Source organism: Prionailurus bengalensis, chromosome B3, assembly GCF_016509475.1.
Source record: "Prionailurus bengalensis isolate Pbe53 chromosome B3, Fcat_Pben_1.1_paternal_pri, whole genome shotgun sequence".
NCBI classification, from domain to species: domain Eukaryota; kingdom Metazoa; phylum Chordata; class Mammalia; order Carnivora; family Felidae; genus Prionailurus; species Prionailurus bengalensis.
Genome location: NC_057355.1, coordinates 142829426 through 142848924, shown reverse-complemented (window position 1 = coordinate 142848924; position 19499 = coordinate 142829426). Strand labels below are relative to the sequence as shown.

The 19499-nt window shown below is 45.4% G+C and overlaps 1 protein-coding gene across 3 annotated transcripts in view; it reads right to left on the bottom strand.

Moving 5' to 3' along the window:
• The window catches only part of EML1 (EMAP like 1), a 186430-nt gene that overhangs the window by 49780 nt on the left and 117151 nt on the right, over positions 1 to 19499 (bottom strand). For all 3 annotated transcript variants that reach the window (XM_043557008.1, XM_043557009.1, XM_043557007.1), the window contains exon 3: positions 13834 to 13969. In XM_043557008.1, the coding sequence (XP_043412943.1) occupies positions 13834 to 13969 (136 nt within the window). The remainder of the gene's footprint in view (positions 1 to 13833; positions 13970 to 19499) is intronic.

Sequence of the window (19499 nt, the reverse complement as noted above, 5' to 3'; positions counted from 1 at the left end):
AGATCATACTTCTATATGGATATTTGGAAAGGGGGGCGCCTGGGTGGCTCAGTCGGTGAAGCGTCCGACTTCAGCTCAGGTCACGATCTCGAGGTCCGTGGGTTCGAGCCCCGCGTCGGGCTCTGGGCTGATGGCTCAGAGCCTGGAGCCTGCTTCCGATTCTGTGTCTCCCTCTCTCTCTGCCCCTCCCCCGTTCATGCTCTGTCTCTGTCTCAAAAATAAATAAACGTTAAAAAAAATTTTTTTAAAGGGATTGATTCTAAAGCCCTAACTATACAATATGTGTAAGCGTGTGTGTGTGTGTGTGTGTATGGATGGATGTTATTCTCTGCAGAATGGCAGTTGGGATCAATGTCTCTGCTCACTGCCTTTGGAACTGTGGTCATTAGTCCAGGTCAAAGTTATAGCAGGGGTGCCTGGGAGGCTCAGTCGGTTGAGCGTCTGACTTTGGCTCAGGTCATGATTTCACAGTTCATGAGTTTGAGCCCCATGTTGGGCTCTGTGCTGACAGCTCGGAGCCTGGAGTCTGCTTCGGATTCTGTGTCTCCTCCTCTCTCTGCCCCTCCCTGGCTTGCACTCTGTCTCTCTCTCTCAAAAATAAATAAACGTTAAAAAAAATTTTTTTTTAAAAGACAGCAAAGTCATGGCAGAAACTGAAAGGAAACATCCCAACAACCTTGTGAGCGCTCCAGCAGCTTCATGGGAAGTATTCTGCCCTTGAGCAGGCTTCAGTCTAAAGCAGTGGTGCTCAGCCAGGGGTGACTTCACCCCCAGAGGACATTGGGCAATGTCTGGAGACACCTTTGGTTGTCACGAGTGGGGGGAGAGGGCTCCTGCTGGCATCCAGTGGGTAGAGGCCAGGGATGCTACTAACACCTGCAATGCCCAGGACATTCTGATACAAAGAACGATCCGGCCCCCAAAGTCGGTAGTGCTGGTGCTGAAGAACTCTGGTCTAAAGACAAATGCAAACAGAGTGCCACCGGCAGTGACAGAAACATTCCACTCCACGTATGATGCCTTTGTTGGCAGGTAGTACCCACGTAAGTATAGCCGGTTGTGGGGGGGGGGGCTAGACTGGTTGAGGGTCTGGGGTGTGACAGCTGTGAAGATCTCCTGAATCCTGCAGATTTCTGGGGGAGATCAAACAAATGGCTTGAACATGTTATAATTCCACAGTAGGGAAGAGCCTGTTCTAGGAAGAAGGATGGCCCGTGCACAGGTAGTTCACGGACACGAAAGGGTGGCCTGTGCACAGGTAGTTCGTGGACATGAAGGGTAAGTCGTGCTGTTCTTGGAGCACATACATGTATTACAGGCCTCCCTGTAAAGTTTTTATCCTCATCACTAGGCCACACATTCCTTGGGATCCCATCTCCTTGATCATTCTTTCATACTTCAAGAGCCTAGTAAAGAAGCTAGATACTTATTACCTGAAAAAGATGAAAAAAAAATGAACAAATGAACGGAGTATCACATTTGAGCCTGTCACAGGAAGAGACATGAAGGGCTCTAACTTAGCACCGGCCCAGTAAGAAAGAAGGAGAGGGCTGGCTGGCGGTGCGGGTCCCGGGCAGGGGCTGTGGGGAGGGGCCTGCCCAGGGAGTGGGGAGTGGGAGCCAGGCAGCAGAGAAAGGAAAGAAGGCCAGAGAGAGGGGCCGAAGGTGGGAGGATGCGGGGCACAGGTGGCGCTGGGGCCGCAGGAGGAGACGGGGACGTGACAGAAATGCCAGGTGGCTGTGAGAGCTCAGCCCCAGGGAGGGGGCAGACCAGGCCACACTTTGGGACACAGGTGCCAAGGACGTGAGGCCAAGGCCAGGCTCCTGGGAGGAACCCTTTCTCCTGACGACACAGCACAGCCATGCCCCCGGTCTCTCTTCTTCCTCTGTCCTCGTCCCCTTCCTTCAGGCCAGCTCCAGTCCTTTCCCTGTTGGAACTGCCGATGGCTCAGCGAAGAATCTCTTAGCATGTTTTTTTAAAACCTCACGGTGTGTCGGATTTGAAAAGCCATCTGGCTCTCTGGGTGAGCAAACATAAATAAGGTGACCATAATTGTGGGGATGTGATATGCTGTCTGCACAGCCTCCTTGGTGACTGAGGAAGCTTTGAATCCTACAGCCGGATCCAAATGGGCACGCCTCGAGGTCAGAACGTGCATTTTTAGAAGGCTCAATTTGGGGACCAGGAAATTACAGATCTTAGGAGAGCACGGCATTTCTGAAATTTGGGACTGAGGTCTAAAAATTACAGAAACCCTTGCGCTCGAAGTTCAATTTCTGCCAGCGACGACACACAGCAAGCTGCTTTAACGCCGCGGGATCTTTCTCTGCCTGGCATCTGGCGAGGGGCTCGCAGGCACGCTGCCTGGCCCCTGGAGGGCCCCCGGAAGGCACCAGCAGCAGGTGACCGGCCCAGAGCGTCACCCGCGTGGTGTCCCTGGGGGAGTTCATGGCAAGTTCACGAACACTTAAAGACTTGTATCGAACACCCTTAAGGAGCTGAGAAACCATGACTATTAATCAACGGTGGCAAACATTAACCGGTTTTCTGACGACGCTGAGCTGGGCCGCTGGAAGAGCTAACGGGACACCAGTGATGGAGACGTGGAAACAGCGGTGGCAGGGACAGGCCACATACGCGAAGAACTTCGTGAGGGTACTCCCCCCACCCCCGCCCCCACCCTGTTCTCTCTGCTGGGCTTCCTGCTGAAGAAGGGCGACAGTTCACGAAACACCCAAGGACATGGGTGGGAGGGCCTGCTGAACGTCTAAAACTCCAACAAATGTCAACGATTAATATGGATGCGTGGTTTGAGGCTCAACCAACGGGAGACACTGCGAACCTGAACGCTGCAGCGCTAAAGGGACCCGGCGCTCTGGGCGGTGAAAACAAATCTAAGTACCCTCACCTGTGTGTCCAGCTGTGCTGTCTGCGTGATTTTGGAAGACACACACCTGTTCAATCTACGCGTAAGAGGCCCAGAGACACAGTGGACTAAACCGAGCGCGGGAACGAAAGCGTGGAAAAATATTTTGGTAAGCTTCGATCAACAACGGAACGCACACCGCCCATCGACACGGAAAACACTTCCATCTGCATACACAGACTTGGATACAATTCATCCCAGCTCTACCCAGATATCTCTCATGCCCACATTTGCATTAAAATGCTAAGCTTTTAAAAAATCTACTATTGTTGTATACATTTGGGGGGGGGGGGAACGAAGATATTTCCTTTTGAGAGCCAAGGGCTCTTACGAATTAAAGAGGATTTACCAGGACTCAAAGAGAAGGACAGAAAATAAAGCTGGAAGACCAGACATTCGCAGGATCAAGGGCAGCCAGAAGGAGTAACGCTGTATACTCACTGCGAGAAGCCTCCTTAAATAACCAGCAGGGAATATCAAAGAAGTTATGTTCCCTCCGGACGGCAAGGGAAAAACAATCCCTTCATTTTGCAAGTGGTGGCACTGGCTGGTGAGAGACTGCACACCGTGGAGTACATTTTCTAGTGTTTAGGGCAAGGAAAGTAGTTTTGGTATAGAACCCCATGGATACGGTTTCTTCTTTTCCCTTCTGGTCTCTACCCCCACTCCTGAACCAAAAACCTTCTAAGGTCTGAAAGTGTAACGGTTCTTTACATTACATCATGTACCCATTCAACGTTTTTGCCAATTCAAATGAAATTTCAGACATAATAAAATTTCTGCAAGGTGACTGGTGAGCAGAGGAGAGTGGCAAGCTTTCTTCTTCTGGTTGGATAGTAACTCTAAGCATGATAAGCCGACAATTGTGTCTTTCTTTCATTATGTGATTTGGAATCAAGGGTCAGTTTTCTACCATTTTGCAAGAAGATCTCCAACTTTTACAATTAAAAAAAAAAAAAAAAAGAGGGGCGCCCGGGTGGCTCAGTTAAGCGTCCGACTTCAGCTCTAGTCATGATCTCACGGTTCATGAGTTCGAGCCCCACACCGGGCTCTGTGCTGACAGCTCGGAGCCTGGAGCCTGCTTCGGATTCTGTGTCTCCCTCTCTCTCTGCCCCTCCCCCACGCTCTCTCTCTCTCTCAGAAATAAAATGAAAACATAAAAAAAAAAAAAAACCTAGAAATCTGACAGGTCACTCCTGTGTACCACTAGAGATTTTCTGATAACGTCATTTGTCCTGAGAACCGGGGTGATCATACTCAATTAAAACAATTAGCCACTCAACAAATACTTATCAGGCATTGACCGTTTGTCTTGCAAGTTACGATGCTTGCAGGCGACCACCCACTTCAATAATCACAAAATGGTCTGATCTTTCTCTTCTGCTGTATCTTTGTGGCAGAAATCAAGTCATTTCCTAGGAAGGCTGGTCACTTAGAATCTGACAGATCAGAAGAAGCTTTTCTCGTACATATGAAGCCACTCCCTAAGCCCAGACGGGTGACTCCAGGACTTCTGAGAAAGGGACAGGTGTCAACCCATCTTCTCCGTGCAGTAGCAGAACACTTCCACGCTATTTTGCTACAGAAACAGACTCAAAACGTGAGTTTAATGCCTACATCTCAATAGCTCCGAGTGATGAGGAAATATATTAGAAGTAATAATTTTTAGGGGCGCCTGGGTAGCTCGGTTGGTTAAGCGTCCGACTTCGGCTCAGGTCACGATCTCGCGGTCCGGGAGTTCGAGCCCCGCGTCGGGCTCTGGGCTGACGGCTCGGAGCCTGGAGCCTGTTTCCGATTCTGTGTCTCCCTCTCTCTCTGCCCCTCCCCCCTTCATGCTCTGTCTCTCTCTGTCTCAAAAATAAATAAACGTTAAAAAAAATTTTTTAAAAAGAAGTAATAATTTTTAAAGACCCATAAAATCAGGGGTGCCTGGGTGGCTCAGTTGGTTAAGTATCTAACTCTTGATCTCAGCTCGGGTCATGATCTCACGGCTCATGAGTTCGAGCCCCTCAACAGCTCTGTGCTGACAGTGCGGACCCTGCTTGGGCTTCTCTCTCTCTCTCTCTCTCTCTCTCTCTCTCTCTCTCTCTGCTCCTACCCTGCTCGCACTCTCTCTCTCTCAAAATAAATAAATAAACTTTAAAAAAAAACAACCTTTTTTAAACCCAACTTTTGAAATCGTGTGTCTGTCCGGCACAGACTGGTGCACTTACAAATGCGTATTTCTAACAAGTGTAACCATTTTTTCCAAAGGACGGTCAGTTGTTTATTTGGAAGCGATAGATGTTTACCACCCTATCTTATGCTTGGAACGGAGCGCTTTTTAAATAATGCTCTGTTTTGTACCAGTTTTGTTCTTTTGATCTGTCTTCTCACAGCTCTGCCCTATTGTAAAACTCTACTTTGGAGCGGAAAGAATGAGTGATTGTCTCTGTTCTGAGCCAGTGGAAATGTTATTCTATTGTGCTGCAGCATCCCCACTGAGCAAGGTATGACCTACAATGTCTTCCCCCGGATTGTCTGCCTTTTTTCCTTTGACTAATGGAAACAAAGCTTTTCCCAAGGATTCCAAATCAAGCCCCCAATCGAAGTCTTAATTGGCAACACAAAGCACAGCCGCTGGGTGCTGGACAAGTTCCAAAGGAGATTTTGTTCTTAAGCACCAGGCTGAAAAAAACCCCAGAGAAAAGAAAACAAACATATACCCATCCACACGCTGCAGATGCCCCGACTTGGTTAATTTGGAACTCTGATTACAGAAAAATTCCCGCATGATTGTAAACATATTTGAAACGTCCTGGAAGCTATTTTAATCCTAATATTCAGAATGCCCAGCAAGCTTCTTTCTCTTTTTGGAATTCTCTCCTAATGAGACATCTATAGGAACTTGACCACGGAGGAATAATTAGATGCTACTGTTTGGGTTTCCAACTTCCAAGTGGATGGGAACTAACATCCCTGGAAGCCCATAAAAGCCAGAGAAACAAAATAAATGAATCACTAAGTTCTACCCGGAAAACCAAGAGTCTTAGACTCAATCTAGAAACCCATGTATTTCTGGTTGGCTGTTCTACAACAGTTTATCAGAGGAACCAAACTCATTATTCTGTAAATTAAAAAGAAGCATCTACAGAGGCCTTGGAAAATTTCTGCAAGGAAGGTCAGTGTTTAAATGTTAATACGTATACATGTACATACACACACAATATGATGGCTGCAGATAACCAACCCTCCACACTCCCTCCCTTCTTTCCTTCCTAAGATAATATTGTTGAGAGCAGACACTAGCCACGAGCCCTTGCACGCACATGGCTGACAAAAGGGGGCAGGAGACCCAGGCTTCTGTTCGTAGCATGTGGCCAGTTCTGTCCTTGGAGCCCAGCCCCCACAGTCCCTTCCTTCCAGGCAGTCCTGTCTCTCAGACTCTCTGCCAGAAGTCTCTGTTTAGAGTCACCCTCAGGACTGCCTCTGTTCCGTCAGCACCCACAGGGGCCTCTTGGAACGTCACCGCTCCTGACAGCAGCACACAGCATGGGACATACAGGAGGGAGCATTTCCCAACAGTAATTATATCAAGCACTTTTTATGAGCTGATGTAAGTGCTGGCCTGGACAGCTTTGCGGGAAGCAGCCTAACATAGCGACAGGAGCATCAGCCCTGGATGCACAGGAACCTGGGTCTGAGCCCATGTTCCCAGCTCTGTGCCCGTGGGGCCTGGGGAAGTTGCCTCACTTCTCTGAGCCTCAGTCTTCTCAGAAAATAGGAATAATAATATCATTTTGAGGATTAGTGACAACATATTAAAAACCCAGCACTTCGGGGCGTCTGGGTGACAGTCGGCTGAGTCAGCTCAGGTTGTGATCCCACGGTTCGTGGGTTCAAGCCCTGAATTGGGCTCTGTGCTAACAGCGTGGACCCTGCTTGGGATTCTGTCTCTTTCTCTCTCTGCCCCCTCCCCTGCCTGCTCTCAATCTCTCTCCAAAATAAATAAAATAAACATTAGAAAAATTAGAGAAAGACAAATATCATATGATTTTACTCATATGTGGAATTTAGGATACAAAACAGATGAACATAAGGAAGAGAAGCGAAAATAATATAAAAACAAGGAGGGGGACAAAACATAAGAGATTGTTCTCTTAAATACAGAGAACAAACTGAGGGTTGCTGGAGGGGTTGTGGGTGGGCAGATGGTCTAAATGGGCAAGGGGCATTAAGGAGGACACTTGCTGGGATGAGCCCTGGGTGTTACACGTAGGGGATGAATCACTGGAATCTACTCCTGAAATCATTATTGCACTAAATGCCAACTAACTTGCATGTAAATTAAAATAAAATAAAATAAAATAAAATAAAATAAAATAAAATAAAATAAAATAAAATAAAATAAACTGGCACTTCGTAGGCTTTCATTATCATTAAAGAATGATTTCTATCATCGTCATGGACTTAAAGGGGCCCTCAACTACCCACTGAGGTCTCTGCTGTTTCCTGGGGAAAGCGTCCATCTGATTCCATAGCCCAGCCTCGTTTCGGCAGTCAGTTTCAGAAACTTCATTCCCCAGCCTTATCCTACCCTGAATAAATGTTTCAAACACTAGAACTGAAAACACAATTTGCCAGGAGTTCTAGCAATCATGCCAATTAATCCTATGAGGTCTAAGAAAACCATAAATATTCTATGAAGTGAAGGGCACCATGACACTACGTCAAAGTTACTTTGGACTCAACATAGAGACCTTCTACAAAATCAAAGAGCAAGAATGTTGGACTTAAGCTCTCACAGAATGAACCGAAAGCTAGAAATTATATTTGCATTTCGACTTTGACTTTTACCTTTGTGCTCTGAAAGACGTTTTTATTTTATTTAAATTCCAAAATATAAGAGACATAAATGATAGAATTCTATTTTATCCAAGAATAAAGGGAAAGAGTCTCATCTTTTCAATAATAATTTGCTACTTTTTTTTTTAAGATTTACTTGTTTGAGTCATCTCTACACTCAACATGAGGCTCAAACTCACAACCCCAAGATCAAGAGTCGCGAGTCGCACGCTCTACCGGCTGAGTCAGTCAGGTGCTGCGATAATTTGCTACTTTAAAAAGTCACTTTTGAAGTGAGAAAAACTCACTCTTGAACAACCAATGGGTCAAAGAAGAAATCACAAGGAAATTTAGAAAATTTCTGGAAGCAAGTGAAAATAAAAACATACTAAAACTTACAGGATATGCAGAACACAATACTAAGAGGGAAGTTTATAGCAGTAGACTTGCATTAAGAAGAAGAAAGATCTAAAAAAAAAAAAGAAGAAGAAAGATCTCAAAACAACAACCTAACTTTCTACCTCAAGGAACTAGAAAAGGATAAACTAAAAGGCTAGTGAAAGTAAGGAGCTAATTAATAAAGATTAGAGCAGAGGTAAACACAATAGAGAATAGAAAACAAACCAATGAAACCATAATTTGAGAATATTTTTAAAGATTTTTTTTTAAGTTTTATGTATTCATTTATTTTTAGAGAGAGAGAGAGAGTGAGTGAGTGAGTGTGGGGGAGAGACCAAATCCCAAGCAGGCTCTGTGCTGTCCCCACAAAGCCCGACACGGGGCTGGAACTCATGAACCATGAGATTACCACCTGAGCTGAAGTCAAAAGTCAGACATTTAACTGACTGAGCCACCCAGGTGCCCCTAAATTTCTTTTAAAAAGACCAACAAAGCTGACAAATCCTCAGCTACACTAAGAAAAAAAATGAGACTCAAATAACCAAAATTAGAAATGAAAATTAGAAATGAAAGAGAGGATATTCCAACTGTTATCACGGAAGTAAAAAGAATTCTATGGGGCTACTATGAGCAATTATATGCTAACAAATTGGATAACCTAGAAGAAATGGATCAATTCCCAGAATCATACAACCTACCAAGATGAATCATGAAGAAATAAAAAACTCTAACAGATCAGTAACCAGAAGGAAATCGAATCAGTAATTAAAAAAAAAAAAAAAAAAGGCAAAGAAAAGCCCAGGGACAGATGGCATCACTGGAGAATGCTACCAAACATTTAAAGATGAATTAATATCAATTCTCCTTAAAGTCATTCAAAGAATTAAAGGGGGGGCAAGGGGGGAATTCTTCCAACCTCATTCTATGAGGCCAGCATTAGTCAGATGCCAAAACCAGACAAAGACACAACAAGAAAATCTATAGACCAATACCCCACCCCCCACCACTTATCCACAGGGGATATGTTCTATGACCCCCAGTGGATGCCTGAAACTGTGAAGAGTGCCCTTATTTATACGAGTTTTCCCTATACATACGTATGTATGATAAAGTTTAATTTATATTTAGGCATAATAATAAAATAGAACAATTATAACAACACACTGTAATAAAAGTCATGTGACTGTGGTCTCTCTCAAAATATCTTACTGTACTACTCTATTTACCCTTCTTTTTGTGATGATGTGACACGATAAAATGCCTACATGATTAGATAGAGTGAGGTGAGGGAGGGAGGCATTGTGACATAATGTTAGGCTACTATTTGACCTTCTGATGATATGTCAGAAGGACAGTCATGAGCTCCTGAACTGAGGTTGACCATAGGCAATTGAAACCGAAGAAAGCAAAACCACGGATGAGAGGGGACCACTGCATACACCAAAGCCCAGTGGGATTTACTCATGGAATACAAGGATGGTTCAACATATGAAAATCAATGGAATAACATGTTAACACAATGAAGGACAAATACCACATCACTATCTTAATTGATGCAAAAAAAAAGCGCTCGACAAAACTCAACATTCTTTCATGTTAAAAACTCACACCAAATTAGAAATAGAAGAAAACTACCTTAACATAATAAAAGCCATGAATGAAAAGCTCACAGCTGTCACCACATTCAACAGTGAAGACTAAAGGCTTTTCCTCTAAGATCAGGAACAAGGTGAGGAGACACAGTCTCATTACTCCTGTTCAACACACTACTGGAAATCCTAGCCAGCACAATTAGACAAGAAAAACAAATGAAAGGTATCAAAATTGGAAAGAGAGAAGGCAAGTTATCTCTGTTTGCAGACGACATGATCCTACATGTGGAAAACTCTAAAGATTCCACACACACAACATTTGAAAACGAGTAAACAATTCCAGCAAAGTTGCAGGATATAAAAAGAATCAACAAAATCAGTTGCACTCCTATACTAACAATGACTAAATCAAAAAGGAAATTAAGAAAACAATCCCTCTTGGTATCGAATCAGAAAGGATTATATACTCAGGAGTAAATTGAACCAAAGAGGTAAAAGACTTGCACACAGGAAACATTGCTGAAAAAAAAAAAAAAAAAAAAACGAAAGAAGACATAAATAAGTGGAAACACATCCCACTTTCATGGATTGGAAGACTCAATATTGTTAAAATGTCTATATTACCCAAAATGATCTATAGCTTCAATGCACACCCTGTCAAAATCCCAATGGTATTTTTTGCAGAAACAGAAAAAAAAAATCCTAAAAAGGAATGTCAAGGGACCCCAAATAGCCAAAGAACCTTGAAAAAGAAGAACAAAGTTGGAGGCCTCAAGCTTCCTGATTTCAAAACATACTACAAAGTAACAGTAATCAAGTTGGTGTGGTATCTTTTTTGGCACAAAGACAAAAATATAGACCAATGGAACAGAATAGAGAGTCCAGAAAGAAACACTTGAGTATTTGGCCAAATGACTGTCAACAAGGGAGCCAAGCCCACATGATGGGAAAAGGACAGTGTCTTTCAACAAATGGCAAAAGGAAAACTGAACATCCATATGCAAAAGAATGGAGCTCTACCTTTACCTTGGACTATACACAAAAATTAACTCAAAAGGTATTAAAGACCTAAACACATGACCTAAAACCATAAAATTCTCACAAGAAAACACAGGAGAAAAGCTTCGGGGTCCTGAACTTGCCAATGATTTCTTGGATATAACACCAACAGCAAAAACAGACACTTGGGACTACATCAAACTTAAAAACTTTGGTGCATCAAGGAAACAATCCATGGAGTGAAAGGCAACTATGTAATGGGAAAAAATATTTGCAAATCATAGATCTGATAAGGGGTTAATATCCAGAATACAAAAGGAAATTCTACAGTTCAAGAACAATAACTAAAAAGTGAGTAATTTGATTAAAAAATGGACAAAGGACTTGAATAGGTATTTCTCCAAAGGTGATACACAAATGGCCAACAAGCATATAAAAAGATGCTCAATGTTGGGGCGCCTGGCTGGTTCAGTTGGTAGAGCATGTGAGGCTTGATCTCGGGGTTCGTGAGCTCAAGTCCCATACTGGGCATAGAGATTACTTAACAAAGATGCTCAAGGGGTGCCTGGGTGTTTCAGTTGGTTAAAGCATCCAACTTCGGCTCGGGTCACGATCTCATGGTTAGTGAGTTCGAGCCCTGAGTCAGGCTCTGTGCTGACAGCTCGGAGCCTGGAGCCTGCTTCAGATTCTGTGTCTCCCTCTCTCTCTGCCCCTCCCCTGTTCATGCTCTCTCTCTCTTTCTCTCTCTCAAAAATAAACATTAAAAAAATTTTTTAAAAAGATGCTCAATATCACTTATCATATGAGAAATGCAAATGAAACCCACAATGAGATATTGCCTCAAATCCATTAGGATGACCACCAGCAAAAGAACAGAAAATAAGTTTTGGGCAAGGATGAGAAGAAATGAGAACCTTTGCCTGCTGTTGGTGGAAATGTAAAATGGTGTAGCCATTATGGAAAACAGTATGGCACTCCCTCAAAAAATTAAAAATAGAATTACCTTATGACTCAGCAATGCCACTTCTGGGTATGTATCCAAAAGCATGAAAAGCAGGATTTTCAAGAGCTATTTGCACACCCATATTCATTGTAGCATCATTTACAATAACCAAGAGGTGGAAACAACCCAAGCGTCCATCGACAGTTGAATGGATAAAGAAACGGTGACGTGTGTGTGTGTGTGTGTGTGTGTGTGTGTGTGTGTATTATGCAGACCTAAAAAAAGAAGGAAATCCTGTGATATGCTACAATACGGATGAAGCTCGAGGATATCATGCTAAGTGAAATAAGCCAGTCACAAAGGGACACACAAATACTGTATGTCTCCACTCAGAGGAAGCATCCAAAGGAGTCAAAGTCATAGAAACAGAATGCAGAGAGGTGACTGTGAAGGGCTGGGGATAGGAATTACTGTTTAACGGGTAGAGATTCTGTTTTGCAAAATGAGGTTCTTTAAACTGATGATTACCAGAAGGGAGCTGGGTGGGGGATGAGGGGAGTCGGTGATGGGGATGAAGGAGGGCATCTGTCATGATGAGCACCGGGGGACGTAGGGAAGTGCCGAATCGCTGTATCGTACACCTGAAACTAATATAACACTGTGTGTTAACGATCCTGGAATTAAAATGGAAAGGAAGAAAGAACGAAAGAAACAAACAAACAAAAACACAAAAACAGACAAAAAAGTTCTGGAGATCTGTTGCACAACAACGTGTGACAGTACTTAAGACTACTGAATTGTATGCTTAAAAACGATTAAGGCGATAAATTTAACGTCATGTGCTTTATAACACATGGCAATCTGAACTTTGAAATAAAAAGCCTTGACAATCTTCTGCATCTAGATGAAAAAAAAAAAGTCCGTATCTACTACTGTCAATTAGACTCTAGAAGGGCATTTCACGTGGATTAGAAATAAATGATTCAAGTAAGTATTAAACAGAAACGAGGGCACCGGGGTGGCTCATTTGGTTAAATATCCGACTCTTGATCTCAGCTCAGGTCATGACCTCCCCGTTCGTGGGATTGAGCCCCTTGTTGGGCTCTGCACTGACAGCACGGAGCCTGCTTGGGATTCTCTCTCTCATGAGAGGCACATGCCCCTCCCCCATGCGCATGCTCGTGCTCTCTCTCTCTCTCTCTCTCAAAATAAATAAATATACTTTAAGAAACAGATACAAAATGAGGCTAAGAATTTCATTTTTTAAGTTTTAAAAAGCCCCACAAAACCAATTTTCTTAAAATTCGCAGACAAGTACATGAAACTCTATTTGATCAAAACACAACGAAAATACACTTGGCGAGGGAGAGTGCAAACCTACATATTTAAAACAGAAGATGAGATCGCTAGGTTCTCATTCTGAGTCCCAACCCAGCATCCAAGCTAACGCCTACAAGCCCAATGGTGGCCCCAGCGTGCCCTAGAGCTTGCTCTGCTCTGTGTCCGGGCACCTACTGGCCAGTTAGTATCGTAAAAAGTTCTATGGCTTCCACGGTGTACTCATAACAAGCCAGGGTCTTCTAGGTTACATTACCATCAGGCATTGAATTTCCTAGAGCCTAAAAATTTAGAAAAGTAGCCTGGCATATAAGAGAGAAACTTTCAATATGACGATTATGAAATTATAGAAAAGTTAAGAGCAAACTAGGCTCTGAGAGACAACATCAGTATCTAGAACATCACCGTTTGGCACAATTTAAAAGGATGAGCTTATCCAAATTTTACAGGTAAATAATTGAGGTTGGTCTGGAGACCTGAGTTTTGCTCCGTGCCAGAGAGGAACGCGGGAAGAGCATATTCATTTTCACACAGGTTACACTCCCATTTGTGTTTTTAAAAGAGAACTTTAAAATACAAAATGGCACACTGTGCTGTTAGCCAATGGGATTTCAGAGACAGTAAGATTAAGTAAAGAAAAAAAAAAGCAGAAAAACTTATATAGGTCCTGATATGTCAACACACCAAATCTTATACTTTTATGAATTTTAATTCACACAAGAAATTAACAAGGGTCGTATGACAAGGCGATATTGATTTTAAGTCTGAGATGGAACTCCTTTCGGAGTTCGCTTAAGGCGCGCTCCACCTACCTTTTGGCTGCCGCTGCCACAGCAGTTTCTTTCCTGGCCCCGGAGGGGGACGGCAGAGAGCCACTAGGTTTCTTTGGTAACACGGTGCCATTGTTGATGGTGGTTCTTAAGGGCAAGGTCTGCACCAGTGGTCTTGCTGTGAGATGAGCAGAAAATGTAATCAGAACTTTCCCCTTTGTCAGCGTAACTTTTTACAGAACTTAAGACAGGGAGGAAGGAAGAGGGTATCAGTTTTAAAATGCTGGCAGGATTGACAAAGGCACCAAGAGAACTCAGCAGAGATTTTCAACAAAGGATGTTGGGACAAGGAACCTAGACACCAGCCTCGCCCCTTACACAGCAACTAACTCAAAGTGGACCCAAGACCAGAATGTAAAACGCAAAGCTATAAAACTTCTAGATGAAAACACAGGAGAAAAATCCGTGTGACCTTGTGTTTGGTGGCTTTTTAGATACACCACCAAAAGCACGATCCATGAAAGAGAAAAACAGATTGCTTGGACTTCATTAAAATTATAAAAACGCTTGCTCTGTGAAATGCATTGTTATAAGGATGAAAAGATAAGTCAAAGACTGGGAGAAAGTATCTACAAATCACATATCTGATAAAGGACTTGTATCTGGAATATAAAGAAAGAATGCTTGAAACAGTCAGAACACAAGCAGCCCAATTAAAAAAATGGGCAAAAGATCTGAACAGACACTTCACCCAAGACGATCTACAGATGGCAAATAAACATATGAAAAGATGCTCCACATCTTTTGTCATTAGGGAAATGCAAATTAAAATCATAATGAGATATCTCTATACACCTATTAGGGTGGCTAAAATCCAAAAAAACAAACAAAGTAGCACTTGCTGGCCAGGATGCAGAGCCACGGGGTTCTCATTCATGGCTGGTGGGAATGCAAAATGGTACAGACACCCGGGAAGACAGTTTGGCAGTTGCTAAATATAGTCTTGTGGTAGGATCCAGGCATTGTGTGACATTAGGTATTTATTTACTCAACTGATTTGAAAACTTATGTCTGTATAAAGCCTGCATTTAATATTTATAGCAGTTTTTTTTTTTTTTTTTCATAATATTGTCAGGAACTGGAAGCAACCAAGATGCCCTTCAATGGGTGAGTGGAAAAACAAACTGTGGTCCATCCAGACCGCGGAATATGATTCAGCAAAAAAAAAAAAAAAAAAGTGAGGAAGAAATCCACGCCAAGGACAGGGCTGAGGCTTATTAAATCCATGCCACCAAGTGAAAGCAGCCAGGCTCGAAAGACTGTGTTCTGTATGATTCCATTTATATGACAGTCTATAAAAGGCAAAACACTGGGGTGCCTGGGTGGCTCAGGCGGTTAGGCATCCAACTTTGGCTTGGGCCATGATCTCATAGTTCGTGGGTTCAAGCCCCGCATTGGGTTCTGTGCTGACAGCTCAGAGCCTGGAGTCTGCTTCGGATTCTGTGTTTCCCTCTCTCTCTGCCCCTCCCCTACTTGCGTTCTTATCTCTCTCTCAAAAATAAATAAAATTAGGGGCGCCTGGGTGGCGCAGTTGGTTGAGCGTCCGACTTCAGCTAGGTCACGATCTCGCGGTCCGTGAGTTCGAGCCCCGCGTCGGGCTCTGGGCTGATGGCTCAGAGCCTGGAGCCTGTTTCCGATTCTGTGTTTCCCTCTCTCTCTGCCCCTCCCCCGTTCATGCTCTGTCTCTCTCTGTCCCAAAAATAAATAAAAAACGTTGAAAAAAATTAAAAAAAAATCAATAAAATTTTTTTTATAAAAGGCAAAATTACAGAAACAAAAAACCAGATCAGTGGTTGCCAGAGGTTGGCCAGGTGGGGGGCGGAGGGCTGAACAGGTAAGACCTAGGAGAAATTTAGGGTGGTAAAATGATTATGTGATGCTGCACGGTAGCTATGTGACATCAGGCATCTGTCAAAACTTACAGGCTCTTATGGCACAAAGAATGAACTTGAACGTTTGCAGAGAAAAATCAGTTAGGAGATGGTGGGGGGCAGGGGGAACCCATGACAGATAAAAGAATCAAACTACGTTACCAGTATGTACTACGATGTCATGGAAGGGGGTGGGGCAGGAGAGGTGCTGTGGAAATGGGGAGAGACTGTCTGGCTACCCCGGAGCACTGGGTAAGCACTGTGCTCCAGTCAGTAACATTGTTTCCCACAGGGCATGGTCTATACCTCTGAAACCACAATCATGAACACGAGAACAATTAAGAGACGGGTGAAGGATGGTGGGAGCAAGGCTTCATTGTTGCAGAGCAAGGCTACAGACAAGCCAGGGGGAGGCTGCAATGAGCCAGGTTTAGCCTGATACAGCCACAGATACACAATTATACATGCGTATGTAAACACGTATTGGTATAAACACAGACATGCCTTAGCTCTGCCCGCTACGACTGCCAAAAGCAGTATCACCCGGCGCCCAAACCTTGGTTTCTAACACGATTCCACAACAGCAGGGGAGCCTGGACTCCTCGGGGAAATGCCCGAATTTGGGGCTGGGGCAGGGCACCCACGACACGGGCCCGGCGCGTCCTGTACTCCCAGAGAGAAAGGAAGTGCTCAAAAGCAGTAATAAAACCCCAACCCCTATACTGATGCGGTCAAGTCAGAGGCACTCAGGAGCCAACTGAAAGAGCTCCCCGTAGCCAAAGCTGGGAAACCCGCAGGAACAAACCACATAAGGCAATACTGGATCACAGCCTGAAGTATACACGTATCCATGAGTCCATACCGATACAAGGTGATAACGGAGGAAATGATTAAATGGGGGGAGAAAAGATACGTCTCCCGGGCATAATTCCAGGTAATTTACGTAGACACTCAAGGAGGTGGAGTACAATTCTCTATTCCTGAAGTGTGGGCGGCACAGTGACCGCCTTCTGCACTGTCCAGCGTGGGGACGGGGGGAGTCACTGCACTGTGGACAAACCTGGCAAACTCTGTCCAGGCCAACGTCACAGTGATGAGTCCTACCGATAGCACGTGACCTTGACAGGATGTGACGGACGTGCATTTTACCTCTACGGTCTTCCTCCCCAAAACCCATGACCTACCCAAACCCAAGGTGAAGGACAATGAGCCATCTGACTAGGGCTCCTCAAAACTGTCAGGGTCATCAGAGACAGGGAAAAAGTCTGAGAAACTGTCAGTCTAGAGGAGCCTAAGGAGACAAATGTGATCCTGGATCGATCCTGGAACAACAGCAAAAAAGGGTATTAAGGATAAACTAAGGAAATCTAAATACAGCGTGCCTTTAATTAATAAAAATGTATCACCGTGGTGGCATACTAAATGTAGAATGTTAATCGTAGGGGAACCTGGGTGCGGGGTGTATGGGAACGGTCTGTATTATCCCTGTAACTCTTCTGTAAATCTAACACTACTCTGAAATTAAAAAAACAAAATTATCTGAAATGCTAGCAGAATTTGTTTTGTCCATCACAGAATTAAATCTGCCTCAATTTATGTTCTTGAAAACAGTAACAAAACAGCCTAGAATGCCAAGTTTTTAATGAACCGGAACTTCTCGGCCCCTAAAGCAGAAGGCTAGGCTTCCTTCTTTCTTCTTAATTTTTTTGATTTAAAAATTGTTTTAATGTTTATTTATTTTTGAGAGAGAGACAGAGAGAGAGGGGGGAAGGGCCAGAGAGAGAGGGAGACACAGAATGCGAAGCAGGCTCCAGGCTCCGAGCTGTCAGCACAGAGCCCGACATGGGGCTCGAACCCACGAACCGCGAGATCATGACTTGAGCCGAAGCCTGACGCCTCACTAACAAAGCCACCCAGGCGTCCCAGCTTCCGTCTTTTGTTAAATGTGACCGAAAATGGCAAAAGCCACAGGCGGCTCCCTAGCCAGAGCATGAAGCCCTTCGCCACCCTCTATGCTCTCTTTCCTCATCTCCCGAGCACCTGCTCACTCAAGGGCCTGGGGCGCACTGGGAGCTAGCATTCCTCAGTGGAAGCAGCACGGCTCCCAAACCACGATTCCCCATCTTCTCTCGCACACAGCGTGCTGGTCCCCAGGACCCTTCTCCCCAGCAGGAAGACAGGCCCCGTCACGGCCGCTCTTCCTCCTCTCTCTGCTTTGTCCACCATCTTGGCCCCATTCTGGGTTGTTATTTTTTTTTTAAGTACATGTACTGTGTTAAACAGAGTCCCCCACATTCATGTTCACCCAGAACCTCAGGATATGACCTTACTTGGAAATAGAGTCTTTGGAGATGTAATTAGTTAAGATGAGGTCATACAGGATTAGGGTGGGCCCTGAACCCAATGATGGTGCCCTTGTGAGGAGCAGAGAAGAGACACAGAGCCTCCCTGGGGAGGAGGCCACGTCCCTGTGGATGCAGAGCTTGGAGCGAAGCGTCCAGAGGCCAGGGAATGCCAAGGATGGCCAGCAGCCACGGAAGGGGGGAGAGGGGCCTGGGACAGCCTCCCTTAGAGCCTCTGGAAGGAACCAGGCCTGCCCGCCCCTCAACTTCAGTCCAGCGGCACTGATCTCGGACTGCCGGCCTCCAGGACTGGGAGAGAATACGTCCATTGTTATAAGCCTCCCAGTTTGTGGTCACCTGTCGTGGCAGCCCTAGAGATGAGAACGACGCATATGTGAGCCTGTCTGTCCCTTCTGTTCCTGCCTGTCCAGCCTGTCCCCGCAGCACCAGTCCCAGCCCCAAGGGTGGGTCCGGGGCACTCCGTCAGCCGGGTCCAGGCTCGCCTCCCCGTGACCCTCACCTTAATGTCCCTCGCCACCACCTCCAATGGCCCCCAGGAGCCACCGCACCACGTTACCCGTAACCAGGACTGACACGGGACCTGCACATCTGGGGGCTCCTACTTCACAACCAGCCCGCGGAGGGGAGAGGACACCATCCCGACTCCTGGGTTAGTGCACCTCCCGGCCACCCAGCCAGTCAGGATCTGGGCTTTTGTAACCTCAGCCATCTGCTCTCATTCTATCCGTACGACTGTATTTTTCCCACCGCGTCCCCAGGTGCTTCCGTGTGCCCCCCACAAACCAACAAGCCAAACATTCCACCTCCTCAGCTCTGCTCTTGCTGGGCTAGCGAACGTGGGTATGTGCACTCACCTGGAGGGCATGCTACGATACACTAAGCGGGGCTCCGGCCCATAGTGTTTCCGATCCTGGGTCTGGGGTGCAGCCTGAGAATCTGCCTTTCTAGCAAGCTCTCAGGGCATGCCTCCGTTGCTCCGGGGACCCCACTTTGAGACCCACAGGCTACGCCGCTGTCCTCTCCTGGGCATTTCTGCCCTCCCGGATGGCCTCTCCCAGCTCCTACACCAGTCTGGGCCTCCCAGTTGAGCACTGGCTTACACACTGTTCCAGATGAGCTAATCTCACTCTGCAGAGCAGAGGGGGTTGCAGACGATGCCTGAGCTGGGAGGCGTGTCCCCTAGATCTCTGCACACCCTGCTCCGGGGGCAGGCAGGCCAGGTATGCTGCTCTGTCTCTTGGGCTGACAGCAGAGAGCGAGTCACCCCTCCTGGGCCCTAGGGGCTGATGGGGGTAGCAGTCACCTGAACCTAAAGGGAGAGAAACTGCTTTGGGAGCAGAAGCAACATTCAGAGGAGGGACACAGCCAACCCGAGGGACCCCACGTGGCAGGAGCCAAGGAAGTGAAGGCCCCC